The 14924-nt window shown below is 42.5% G+C and overlaps 1 protein-coding gene across 5 annotated transcripts in view; it reads left to right on the forward strand.

Annotated features, from left to right (window-relative positions):
* The window catches only part of dock5 (dedicator of cytokinesis 5), a 167383-nt gene that overhangs the window by 136381 nt on the left and 16078 nt on the right, over nt 1-14924 (forward strand). For all 5 annotated transcript variants that reach the window (XM_076992920.1, XM_076992916.1, XM_076992917.1 and 2 more), the window contains 5 exons: nt 2853-3009; nt 3138-3178; nt 3249-3339; nt 3890-4015; nt 4554-4643. In XM_076992920.1, coding sequence (XP_076849035.1) covers nt 2853-3009; nt 3138-3178; nt 3249-3339; nt 3890-4015; nt 4554-4643 — 505 coding nt within the window. The remainder of the gene's footprint in view (nt 1-2852; nt 3010-3137; nt 3179-3248; nt 3340-3889; nt 4016-4553; nt 4644-14924) is intronic.

A 14924-nucleotide genomic window follows, 5' to 3' on the forward strand; every position in this document is an offset into this window, starting at 1 on the left:
AGAGGGGAGGAAGGGACTGTATCATGTCTGTGAAGGTCCGTGTTTTAATAGATATCACATATTGTTTTAATAGATAATTATAATCACATATCACATCACATATACACCAAAATGCTCAGAGATTGCAACATCACTAATTTCAATAATTTCATTATTCACATCTATGCACTTAGAAATGATGTGGCCGTGCCTATGAGTTGGACCTCATATATGTTGTATTAGATCAATAGAGTTAAGCATCCTCATGAATTCTGAAGTGATTGGATTTATGGATATATTCATGTGAATATTAAAATTCCCAGTAATTAAAACATAATCAAAATCAAGTAAAGTCCTAGAATGCATTTCTGCAAAGTCTTCAAGAATGTCTGTAGTCTGGGAGGATGATAAATAACAACCAATAGAACGGCGTAAGTACTGTTCAGTTGTACTGCCACATATGTAATGTAGAATGTCTAATATGTAATGTCCAGTAGCGAACCGTGACCATTAAACCTGGGCCAGCTCCCAAATTTGTTTTCTTTCCTTAACTTTCTTTCTTCCTTTCTTAACTGCAATAAATAAAAAATAAAAAACTGAGGCGACAGTACAGCTTTAGAAATGCAGTAAACAATAACATATGTACTAGATAACTTCTTAAGCAAAATAAGGTTCCAACAAAATACGGTTCACAGCTCCGTGTTCCTCGGGAGTGGAATATGTAAACAACGCGCACGAGGGCATCAAAGGAATGAATCGAAACTAGCAAGCGGTGGTACGCTAACGATAGCTATCGTCGCCACAGCAGGCGGAAATTATCATACAGTTAAGCCCGCCCACTAAGAGGGAAGATATGATTGGTCAATTTTACTGTCATTTGAAACTGGTATTGCGCTGAATTATAACTGCCTGGCCCTCTGTAATCGAACAGTGGGCATTGCAGTCCTGATAGGGGGAGACACAGGCTCACAGGCTTCCACTTAACCCCTCACCTTCCAACACAGATTGTATAGACACGGTTGAATAATTTATTTGCTTATATTTCTGTAATTGTTTAGATGTCAATTGTCAAACTGTGAGTAGATTTAAAAAATTGATAAATTATATATATTTATGTTTTAAGAATATTTTAGGCGTTGAGGGCCCTGACGGTTCCACACTGGTAATGTCTAATGTAGAATGTTCCCCTAATGAAATCTGCTTACAGTGGAATGCTTTATTGTAGAAACATGCAACATCCCCACCTCTCTTATTTACTCTAGAGACATTAAAATAGCTAAAATCGGGAGGGGAAGCTTCATTTTGCACTATTGCTTCATTGCGATCAAGCAAAGTCTCTGTTAGAAAAATAAAGTCCAGACAATAATCTTCAATTAATTCAGATTTGTTTGTGAATGAGCAGACATTTAGTAAGGAGACTTTGAAGACTTGATGTGGTGCTCGAAATAGCTTTCACTGGGATCAAATTTAGTTTGTTACAATGTCTTGTACTATTACGTTTTCTTCTGATTACATTTTTATTTCGATTCTGGCTTTGCATTGAATGCTAAAGGTATTTTGTTATATTATTTATTGCTGAATGCCCTGCATATTGTGTAACCATGACTTTGGTTCCTTCAATAATGAGCCCAAAAGGCTTGATTAAAATTCACTCTCATTTTGTCAAGGCAGAAAAAGCCTTGTAATATTAGTGCAGCAAGCACACCATGTCAGTGACAAAGCTTAAAACCAAGGATACCAATCATTTCTGGGGGAAGCAGTCTAATATTGTTAATGACAGACCTGCACAAAAATACACTATATTGCCAAAAGTATTCACACATCCAAATTATCGGAATCAGGTGCTTCATTCACTTCCATGACCACAGGTGTATAAAATTTACCACCTAGGCATTCAGCAGGGGTCACTCTCAGGAGCTCAGTGAATTTCAGCATGGAACTGTGATAGAATGCCACCTGTGCAACAAATCTAGTCGTGAAATTTCCTCGCTCCTAAATATACCACTCAACTGTCAGAGCTGTATTATAAGAAAATGGAAGTGTTTAGGAATTACAGCAACTCGGCCATGAAGTGGTAGGCCACATGAACTGACGGAGTGGGGTCAGTGGATGCTGAACAGTCAATCACTACAGACATCCAAACTTCATGTGGCCTTCAGATTAGCTCAAGAACAGTGTGCAGAAAGCTTCATGGAATTGGTTTTCCTTGGTCGAGCAGCTGCATCCAAGCCATACATCACCATATGCAATGCACAGCGTCGGATACAGTGGTGTAAAGCACGCTGCCACTGGACTCTAGTTCCAGTGAAGGGAACTCTGAATGCTCTGAATGTTTTAGCATACCAATACATTTTGGACAATTCCATGCTCTCAACTTTGTGGGAACAGTTTGGAGCTGGCCTCTTTCTCTTCCAACATGACTGTGCACCAGTGCACAAAACAAGGTCCATAATGACATGGATGGCAGAGTCTGGTGTGAATGAACTTTACTGGCCTGCACAGAGTCCTGACCTCAACCCAGTTGAGAGACCTTTGGGATGGATTAGAGCGGAGACTGACAGCCAGGCCTTCTTGTCCAACATCACCATGTAACCTCACAAATGTGCTTCTGGAAGAATGGTCATAAATCCTAAACCTTGTGGACAGCCTTCCCACAAGAGTTTAAGCTGTTCTAACTGCAAAGGGTGCACCAACATCATATTGAACCCTGTGGATTAGGAATGGGATGTCACTTATTATGTTAGTCAAAGAAGGTGAGCGAATACTTTTGGCAATATAGTGTATGTTCAAATTCACACTGAACATTGAATCATACTTATGTAATTTCACCAAAATATTTTGTTACATCAGGCTGTTTTGTTACATTTTTGCAGGCTGTTGGAGCACTGCAGGCGTCATCGGTACCTGTCTCAGTCTGGTGAGGAGCTGGCTCTGCTTTTGAGCACTTTACTGGAGAACCTGCTGGCTTACCGCACCATCACCCATGATGAGAACCCTGAACTCCGTATGAGTTGCACAGTCAATGTGCTGGTGAGACCACTATAGCCTTACTCTACACGTTCGAGTTTTGAGGCTGTCTGTGACATCGCATGTAGATTTCTCAAATGCTGTATTTATCCTTATGACATTTGTTTTTATTTGGCCTTTTTTATTTCTAGAACTTCTACAAAGAGAAAAAAAGGGAAGACATCTACATTAGGTGAGTGTGAATCGAAGTAGCAGAGGTAGTGGCATGCTTGATATCCTGATGCTGTGTTTCCTCTTTTCAGGTACTTGTATAAACTACGTGACCTGCATTTAGACTGTGAAAATTACACTGAGGCTGCTTACACTCTGCTATTGCATGCTGAGTTGTTGGAGGTGGGCCTCTTCTTTCATCCATTATCTTAAAATCCTCATGTTAGCCCTATTTTCAGTATTAATATTTAGCTGAAGTGACACACAAATGTCTTCATGTTACACTTGTAAATATAAATATATGGCCAACTTCTGAATTCACAAAATTTAAATGGGTTATTAGAAAAGAATTACAAATGAGGTTTTTGTCCTTTTGATTCTTTTGATGTCATCTTGTTGATTGCATGGACACATAAGTGTACTGAAATTACATGTACTTTTCTTTCCAGAATTATAGTAATTCTATATAGAATTACACTTTAATGTGTTACTGCTTGTTTTAACTATTTTAAATACAGTATGTCTGATGTTGCCAAGTTTGAAGCATACATAATATACATTCCTAAACTAGGTTTTTTTTGTGTATTAAGTTTTGACTGATTTATTCATTTATCAATTTACCATTCTTTCAACTGTATAGTATTTTATTTGTTAAACACATTTTCTACTAGCTTTATTCAGAAATGCTGTATGTCAGTTTGAGGAACATGAAATTGTTTTCTTCTGTCCACAGTGGTCAGATAAACCTTGTGCTCCCCACCTAATCCCACATGGAGTTCTTGGAGCTCCTGAGTGTACCCAACAGGAACTGAAAGAGAGGCTCTTTCAGGAGATTATGTGCTACCTAGACAAAGGCAAAGTGAGTTTCTAACACAAAAAAATAAATCAGTTGAATTCCCATACTTTGTCTTTGTGAAAGGCAATATTTTATGACTTGAGGATACTTTTGATAAATGGATCCAACACAAGGCATTAGAATACAAAATTAATTATTCTTATTTACAGTAAGAATAATGTTTGTGTGTAACATTACGGTCCCTGACCCTCCCCTTTGGGCGTGTGTTTACGTTGTCTATGTCTAGTCGTCTGCGTCTGTGGATCTGTGTGGTTGTGGTTATGTCTTGTGTTAATCCGTCTCACCTGTGGCTCGTCTCGTCATCACGTGGGGTTTATGTGGTTTGTCTATTTAATGTGCGCTTGCGCAGTGTCCTGTGCTCGTCGTTGTTTGAGTCATGCACGTTCGATATTAATCATGTTTTATGTGCGCTGTCTGCGCCTTGTTAATTGTTAATAAAACGTAACGTTTGGAAGAAGGAAAAAGGATTTCTATCTCGTCCGTTGCCTTGCGCCCAGTGTTACATTATGTACATGGTTTACTGTTTGTATGACATGTATAGATGTGGGAGAAGGCCATTGAGATGAGCAAGCAGCTTGCCAAGATGCATGAAAATCAGATCTTTGACTTTATGGAGCTCAGTCATCTCCTGGTAAGACATGCTACACAGTAACTAAAAAACAAACTTCAATTATTGTTGCAGAGGTGGGGACTCGAGTCACATGACTTGGACTCGAGTCAGACTCGAGTCATTAATATTAAGACTTTTGACTTGACTTGAAAAAATATTCAGAGACTTAGACTTGACCTGGACTTTTACACCAATAACTTGGGACTTGAATTGGACTTGAACCTGTTTACTTGCAAAGACTTGATTTTTTTTTACCCCAAATCTAAATTTTAAAACGCATATTAATATTTATAAAGTGCGCCCCATTAATTTCATTTCCGTCCTTCTGACGCAGACCGGCGTTACACCAGATTCTGTGATCGTCGAGTTTTGTGACCACAGGGGGCGCTATTTCACAGTTTCTGTTCAGAGGCACAAACGCTTTACGAATGCTACGTAAACTACGCTGATGCACTTTCTTTACTCGTTTTGTTGGTATCCACGAGCCAAAATATGACAGATGTTTATATTTACATTTATCATCTCTTAATTACATAAATGTACTTAAACAAGATTTACCATTCCCTCACCATTGCAGCCAACAAAGAAATCATGAATGGGATGTACAGGTGAGCCTTTTTAACTGGGGTCACCAATTCTGACGGCAGCTATCAGAATATGTGACCCCACTGAATCTCCAGGTAACAATAGTAGCCTACACCGTGACCCCACAATAACAGAAAACAATGAAAAAATAACCCTAACCTTTTATTAGTCTATATTTAAACATTTTATCCAAATGTTTAGAATTACCATTCGTAATGACAGCATCTTGCTTACGATGAAGCTTGCTATTTTCTTGTAAAATGAAAACGAAACATTCTTGTTTAAGTACATTTATGTAATTAAGATAAGATAAAATGTAAATGATCTGTCATCTTTTGGCTGGCGGACACCAACAAAACGAGTAAAGAAATGCATCAGCGTAGCATTCGTAAAGCGTTGGTGCCTGTAAAAAAAAAAAAGACTCGAAAGGACTTGAAATTCCAAGTTTCAGACTTGGGACTTGACTTGACTGTCTTTGCTTGAGACTTGACTCGGGACTTGAGGATAAAGACTTGGACTTACTTGAGACTTGCAAAACACTGACTTGGTCCCACTTCTGTATTGTTGTATGTTGACCTTCCTGTAACACAAGCATGCTACACAGAAATTACATCATAGAAATTAAATGGACACTTAAGAGATCAGTAACTCCAAAAACATTAGATGCATCAAACTAGTTAAAAAGTACACACTATGTAATTATTTCACTTATCCCTGTTCTGAACACTAAGTAGTTTTTTTTCTTTAACTGTAATATTATAAAATTGTTAGGATTTTAACAACATTTCAAGACTTCTCTTCGTTCTTGGGTATTGCTTATTCAAACATATCAGAGATAAAATGAAATTCTAGGGTAAACATAGGATTTGATTTGGTTAATATATGCTTAATAATGTTATTATGCCATTTATTATACTACATACACTCACTCATTTTCACTTCGGGCCACATCAGCATAATCGTTACCCACGGAGGGCCATATGTAACTTATAAATGTACCTACTCCTTAACAGACATCCAAAGTCTCCCGGAAGCTGCGGGAGTCTCCCACATTTCGGTAGTGTCTCCCTGATACCCGCGAGTCACATATAATCTCCCGGAATTCAGAACGAGTGCCCCACACAAACGTGCACACAGGCGACAGACTTTTTTTTCTCTAATCACGAGTGGGAAGGAGAGAGAGAAAACAGAGAGGGTTCTGATTGGCCTGTTCTCTGCAGAGTCACCCCCCCACTCCCCCCCCTTTACAACTTACACTCGCCACCCCATCCCCCGGGGGGGTAACCTCCCTGAACTTTTGCAACTTGGGATGTCTGCCTTAATGTTAAATAACTCTGAATTTATTACTTATTTAAGTTACAAATATTACAGATATATTTGCGTACATGTAAAAAAATGTTTGCTTGTTGCTGTTATTATAACATAAATCCTTTAAATTTGTTAGGTTATGAAACCCACATTACTCCATCAATCAACTATCAAACTATCCAAGTGAATAAAGAAAAATTGATCAAATATATCACATTTACTTTGTTCAAAACTTGAAATATCAAATTACTGTGAAAATAGCGATTGTGCTTAAAAAATGCTCCCTCTGCAAAAGACTAAAGTGCGGCGATTTCTTTAGCCACAACAAAGCAGCTTTTACTGCCGTTTCGTTTGTGGTTGTGAACACATTCTGTTGCGATCGCAGTTTGCTTTTTAATTCTTTGACAGTTTGTCATTTTTCTTGATGGCTAATTTTGGCATACTTAGCTCCGTGTTTGGTCGCAAAATACCGACATATATTGTACTCTTTGACAACTGCCACCGCTTCATACCCGTTTTTCTCCTTGAAGCGCAAACATCGCTTTCCCACCTTTCTTGAAACGCCCTTCTATCTGCATCGATGTTTCTCTTCCTGGACATTTTGGGATCATTATTTGTATATCTCAATTACACTTATTGGGAAAATCGCATTGATATGGAAACACTGCAGTGTCGAGATGCCGTCACTTCGTAGGTAACATAATTGTGGGAAATGTAGTTTTTGCTCACTTTTACTTTTTTTTGGACAATTTGGCTTTTTAAGCTCTCGCTGGCCACATAAAATGACGCGGCGGGCCACATTTGGCCCGCGGGCCTTGAGTTTGACACTTGTGATCTATAGGGTTTACAGAGAACAGTTAAAAAAAGAGAAAATATCCAGTGAGCAGCAGTTCTGTGGGTGCAAATGCCTTGTTGATGCCAGAGGTCAGAGGAGAATGGCCAGACTGGTTTGAGCTGATAGAATGGCAACAGTAACTCAAATAACCAGTCATTACAACTGAGGCTTGCAGAAGAGCATCTTTGAACACACAACACATGGAACCTTGAAACGGATGAGCTAAAGTAGAAGAAGACCACACTGGGTGCCACTCCTGTCAGCTAAGAACAGGAAACTGAGGCTACAATTAGCACAGGCTCACCAAAATTGAAGAATAGAAGATTGGAAAATGTTGTTTGGTCTAATGCGTCTCTGAAACACCTGTCATTTTAGTGTGGGAGGTTTCATGGCTAAATTGGACCATTCTAGTGGCCAATCTTCATTAATTGCACATTGCACCAGTAAGAGCAGAGTGTGAAGGTTCAATTAGCAGGGTAAGTGTTTTGCTCAAAATACTGCAATGCACACAACATTATGGGTGACATACTAGAGTTCAAAAGAGGACAAATTGTTGGTGCAAATCTTGCTGGCACATCTGTGACCAAGATAGCAAGTGTTTGTGGTGTATCAAGAGCCACAGTATCCAGGGTAATGTCAGGATACCATAAAGAAGGACAAACCACATCCAACAGGATTAACTGTGGATGCAAGAGGAAGCTGTCTGAAAGGGATGTTCTGTTGATAACCCCACGGCTGCCCAAATCACGGCAGAATTAAATGTGCACCTCAACTCTCCTGTTTCCACCAAAACTGTCCATCGGGAGCTTCACAGGGTCAATATACATGGCTGGGCTGCTATAGTCAAACCTTTGATCACTCATGCCAGTGCCAAACGTCTGGGCAAATCTTGGGCTGTGGACCATGTGAAACATGCATTGTTCTCTGATGTGTCCACCTGTACTGTTTACTGTTTTGAAGCTGTATTGGCCGCCAAAAGGAAGCCCTACACCAGGGGTGACCAACCCGTCAGAGAGCCACTTTTTTTTACTGTATTTGTCACGTTGAGGACCCCGGCCGTGTCTTTTGGGCGTGTCAACGTTGTCCACGTGCTTTGTCTGCGTCAGTGGATTCCCGTGGTTATGGTTATGAATGAATGAATGAATGAATGTTCGATTTATATAGCACCTTTCAAAATTCCCAAGGCGCTTTACAATTTAACACGGGTACAAGTCACAGACAACCAATCACACACACACACACACCGGCAAGAAGCGGCAGCCAATTGCGCACAGCATACTCTCTACCGGGATCCACAGCCCCCTGGGGGACTGAATGGGGTGCAGGAAGGGGAGAGAGGACAGATCCTAGTGGCAGAGCACCATCAACCACTGGGCATACAAGCACACACACACTCAGACAACTGCTTTTTATTGAACATAGAGACACAGACACACACTCAGGGAGAATTTGTCAGGGACTGCCAATTTACCTAACCTCCATGTTTTTGGACTGTGGGAGGAAACCAGAGACCCCGGAGGAAACCCACACAGACACGGGGAGAACATGGAAACTCCACTCAGATAGGGACTTGAACCCAAGACCCCAGTGCTGGGAGGCAAACATGCTAACCACCAAGCCACCGTGTTGCCTCGGAGGTTATGTCGAGTGATAATCAGTCTCACCTGTGAATCGTCTCGTAATCACGTGGGGCTAATGTGGTTTGTCTATTTAATGTGCGCTCGCGCAGTGTCCTGTGCTCGTCGTTGTCTAATGTTTACACGTCTCTGTATATCAGTGTTCTACGTGCGCTTTACGCGCTATATGTATGTATTAAAGCTCCGTGACGTTTGCTGCAAAGAGGATTCAGTGTCTCGTCCTTAACACCGCACCCATCGTCACAGAACGACGAGCCGTCAGAAACACGAAAAAGATGCCCGGCTATAAGTCAAAGCCGAAGAAGGGGAAGAAACCCAGCAAGCGGCATCACCGCTCTTCGCCCTCTCAGGGTTCATACACTTTTTTGACAACTAATTTCCATGACTTTTCCATGACTTTTCCATGACTTTCAGACAAATTTCAATGACTGTACATTCTCTAAACATATGTGTAGACACGAAAAATAAGAAAAAATCCAGGCTAAAATTCCACAGTATATCATCAATTAATGAAAAGACACATGGTTTAATTGAAAAAATAAACATTTACCGTATTTTCAATATCAATATAAGCCGCATCTAAGTTTTTTTTAATGGAAAATGTTGTAGCTATAAGCCGTATCCGGGCTAAAAGCCGGTGAGTTCCCTTTTACCGACGGGTCTGGTTAACGACGGACGGAGTTACGACCGACTTTTCTTAATTTCGCGCGGTGCGTGGAGGTGCAGTGGCAGCACTGTGGAGTGTTGTGGAGTGTAGTGGAGTGTTGTGTTGTGTAGTGTTGTGTACGATAAGCTGAAGCAGCGCAGCCTCCACCGCAGCCCATCTCGGCAACGCGGTCGCTCTTTCTCACGCTGTACGTACGAGAACATTGTTAGTTTTTTTCTATTCTGTGTTTACGATCAAGGCGTGTCTAAATCTAGGTTCGCGCTTAACGACGAAAACTGCTTTGCGTCGGACTTTTCAGTCTCTAACCCCAATGTTAACCAGTTGGTTAACCACACAGTGCACATTTTGCATGCCCCGTGTCCTTGTCTTTCTCAAGCCATAGCTTGTATTTGTCCAACTGAAGCAGCCATAGTTGAATCGGCATTTACCAGCATTACGCTGATTTACACGTCATCAAAGTACAATCTACAGCTCCGCTTGGAGTCCAACGCTAACGCAGCGAACTAACCTGTGAAAGACAAAGACAAAACATGGCTATATTATATATATTTATTTTTTCTTCCGGTTATCGGAACGACATACATTTATTGTGTCAAGCAAATTTCCATGACTTTTCCAAAACATTTGAGTATTTTTAGTTTTTCCAAAACTTATCCAGGCCTGGAAATTGCTATTTTCAAATTCCATAACTTTTCCAGGTTTTTCATGACCGTACGAACCCTGCCTCTTCTCCGTGCCGCAAAGCCCCGCCGACTCTGGCGCAGCTGATGCTGGAACCCGAGTGTGCGTACCTGCTGTGCGCGGCTCGGGGGACCTCCATACCCGAGCTGGGAGGAGCAGCACCCCTCTCCTTCTCGGGAGCTATCGCCCCTGCGGGTGGGCGTCCTCGAGCTAGAGGAAGACCCCCCCGGTCGAGAGGAGGGCTCCTCCCCACGTCAGGAGGTTACGCCCATGCAGAAACAGCTGGAGAGGGACCCTGTGTGCGTTTCCCAGCTGTCTGCGGCTCGTGGGTGCACGGAGATGGCGGAAATGTTCCGCAAGGGCGCGGTGAGGATTTGGAGACATCTCCTCTCGCCTCCGAGGGTGGGCGCCTGCACGATTGGCGCTACTGTGTCAACTTCGGAGGAGGAGTTCGGGGAGGAGGACTCTGAGGAGGAGGAGCAGGAGAAAGAGGTAGAGGACTACTCCCCGTCTATAGGCGACGCCTCCACCATCGACTACGGTGGAGAAGGGGAGGAGGATTATCCTCCATCTATAGGCGACGCCTCCACCATCTACGGTGGAGAAGGGGAGGAGGATTATCCTCCATCTATAGGCGACGCCTCCACCATCGACTACGGTGGAGAAGGGGAGGAGGACTACCCTCCGTCGGTGATTGACGAAACCATCGTCGACTACGGTGAAGAAGAGGAGGAGTCGGAGGAAGAGGATTACCTCCCTCCGCCCGTAGGTCCTTCTACCACCGTAGGAAAAGGCGGGGAGGATCACCCTGATGACGACGAGGGGGAGGATGAATACGGAGATTACCCTCCGTCCGAGGGCTCGTACACCGCGGAGGAAGAGGAAAGCCCTCCCCCCTCGGAACCGTCGGCTGAGAAGGCTAAAGGGAGGTGGACCCCGTCCTCTACTCGCTCTGGAGGAGAGAGCATGGACTGCTCCCGGGGGTGCAGCCCGGAGCAGCCCATGAGCTGGAGCCAGGACAGTGAGGCGACTGACATGGAGGTGGAAGCGCCCACTGTCAACTCCAGAGGAAGGTCGTGGAGCGAGGTGGAGGTGCCATACAGCCAGCTGGGGGGAGAGTACGCAAGTCGCGCTGCACCCGGCACGTCCGCCAGTCGCGCTGCACCGGGCGCGTCCGCCAGCCGCGCTGCACCGGGCGAAGGATTTGCAGCAAAGGCTTGTCGTTTACTACAAATCTGAACTTGAAGTTATCTGACTGGATGCAGAAGGACTACAAAATCTCACTCAACTGGAAACATGTCTAAATCTAGATACAGGTTTTAGACCTATATAGCTCTTTATTCTGTGGAAATAGCAGACAACACAGTTGCTTACCCACTTTGGGAGCTGGAATCCCCCAGTTCCAAGAATGGCCTTCAAATGATTATATATCAGGGATGTCAAACTCAATTTTAACGCGGGCCACATCAGCATAATCATTGCCCATATGTAACTTATAAATGTAACTAATCCTTAATGTTAAATAACTCACAAATATTACATATACATACATATATATATATATATATATATATATATATATATATATATATATATATATATATATTTGCATAGATGTAAAAAAAACATTTGGCTTGTTGCTCTGTTATCTGTTATAACATAAATCCTTTTAATTTGTTATGAAGCCCACATTACTCCACATCAATTAACGATCAAACTATCCAAGTCAATAAAGAGAAATAACATTAAAGATATCACATTTACTTTGTTCAAAACATCAAATAATTGTGAAATAGCAACTGTGCTTCAAAAACACTCCCTCTGAAAAAGACTTTGAAGCGGGGGCGATTTCAGCCACAACAAAGGTAGCTTTTACTGCCGCTTCAGTTGTGGTTGTGATCACATTCTGTTGCGATCGTAGTTTGCCTTTTAATTCTTTGGCAATTTGTTGTTTTTCTTGATGCCTAATTTTGGCATGCTTAGCTCCATGTTTGGTTGCAAAATGCCAACGTATATTATACTTTTTGACAACCGCCACCACTTCATACCTGTGTCTGTAGCTTTAGTTTTTATAGATGCTGCTTCTTGTTTCTTGTTTGTCAAGTATATGCCGTTGCCTTAGAGCAGATGCTTGAGCTAGCAATGTGGTCTTCTCCAATTCTGTTTTTAGATGAGCGCTGTAACAAACCTATGTCTAAGCCAAGAGCACTCCACAGCCCCCCAATAGGGCGTCACACAGGACCATTCTTTATAAATCTGTTACACTATCATATGCTAGCAAGATTGTTATACACTTATTTTTCTGCTATTAAGAAACATGGTGCCATCTCTTTTGAGGCTATAAAAAGCTAATTACTTATTTCAAGTATGTATATTTGTATAAATAGGTAAGTTACTACAGCTGCAAGGTGCTGGAAAATATTGAAAATGGACCTTAAAAGTGGTGCACAACCTCATGCCCCAACAGCACACGAGGCAACACAATCTCACGCCCCAACAGCACACCGGGCAACACAACCTCACGCCCCAACAGCACATGGGGCAACACAACCTCGCGCCCCAACACCACACGGGGCAACACAATCTCACACCTCAACACCACACAGGGCAACACAACCTCACACCCCAACAGCAGACGGGGCAACACAACCTCACGCCCCAACAGCACACGAGGCAACACAACCTCACGCCCCAACACCACACGGGGCAACACAATCTCACACCTCAACACCACACGGGCAACACAACCTCGCACCCCAACAGCACATGGGGCAACACAACCTCGCGCCCCAACAGCACATGGGGCAACACAACCTCGCGCCCCAACAGCACATGGGGCAACACACATGGCTGGAGCATCATGCATCACTTTTGGTGCACGCACCCTGGCACCAGTTGTAGTACAAGAAGTAAACCTAGTTATGTTGGCTTGCGAAGCAGCCAACATACTGTTCTCTCTATTCTTCTTATTATGTTGGCTTGCGAAGCAGCCAACATACTGTTCTCCCTATTCTTCTTCTTATTATTATTCTATTCGACTTTTCGACACTTTTCACAGGTCGCAATTTTTGAGCTAGAACCTTGAAATTTGGGAGAATCGCAGATCTCATACGGGAATAGTGTGCTTGTGCTTTTGGGACATGTCGGACATACGGTGTCCTCAGGACAACGCCTCAAAGTTGACTTTTTCCCATAGAGAATGAATGGTGAACATTCCGTAAGGGAGATCCCCACAGGCTCACACAACACACGCACGGAACCTCTTCTCTCCCTCAGTCCCTGCAGCAGTATTAACTGTATAACTAAACAACAACTCAATTTAACTAACCCACAACCAATTACCCCTCAACAGTAATTGCCCCATAACAGTAATTGCCCCCACCACAGGTAAATACCCCCTCAACAAAAAAATCACATCTAAACAAGCTTTTAACAGAAACTACACAACCATCAACAACAATAACCCCAACAGGTCAATAACCCCCCAATGTCAACTACCCCACAGCCAATTACCCCTCAGCAGTAATTGCCCCAAACAGCTAAATCACCTCTTAACATTAACAACCCCATTAAACTAATAGCCTTCAACAATATCAAATACATCTGCATTAACTACCCCAATGGCAATAGCCCCTCAACAGTAATTGCCCCACCACAGGCAAATACCCCCCTCAACAAAACATTCCACATCTACACAAGCTTTTGACAGGAACTACACAATAATCTTAATACCCATCAACAACAATAACCCCAACAGGTCAATAACCCCTCAATATCAACTACCCCACAGCCAATTACCCCTCAGCAGTAATTGCCCCAAACAGCTAAATCACCTCTTAACATTAACAACCCCATTAAACTAATAGCCTTCAACAATATCAAATACATCTGCATTAACTACCCCAATGGCAATTTTACTACCCCACAACTAATTGCCCCTCAACAGTAATTGCCCCACCACAGGAAAATACCCCCCAAACATAATAATCCACATCTAAACAAGCTTTTAACAGGAACTACACAGTAATCTTTATACCCATCAACAACAATAACCCCAACAGGTCAATAACCCCTCAATATCAACTACCCCACAGCTAATTACCCCTCAGCAGTAATTGCCCCAAACAGCTATATTACCTATTAACCGCAACAACACCATTAAACTAATAGCCTTCAACAATATCAAATACATCTGCATTAACTACCCCAATGGCAATAGGCCCTCAACAGTAATTGCCCCACCACAGGTAATTGCCCCTCAACAACAAATACAACATCTAAACAAGCTTTTACCAGGAACTACACAGAAATCTTTAAAGCTATCAACAACAATAACCCCAACAGGTCAATAACCCCTCAATGTCAACTACCCCACAGCCAATTACCCCTCAACAGTAATTGCCCCACCACAGGTAAATACCCCCTCAACAAAACATTCCACATCTACACAAGCTTTTGACAGGAACTACACAGTAATCTTAATACCCATCAACAACAATAACCGCAACAGGTCAATAACCCCTCAATGTCAACTACCCCACAGCCAATTACCCCTCAGCAGTAATTGCCCCAAACAGCTAAATCACCTC

Source organism: Brachyhypopomus gauderio, unplaced genomic scaffold (assembly GCF_052324685.1).
Source record: "Brachyhypopomus gauderio isolate BG-103 unplaced genomic scaffold, BGAUD_0.2 sc99, whole genome shotgun sequence".
In the NCBI taxonomy this organism is placed as follows: domain Eukaryota; kingdom Metazoa; phylum Chordata; class Actinopteri; order Gymnotiformes; family Hypopomidae; genus Brachyhypopomus; species Brachyhypopomus gauderio.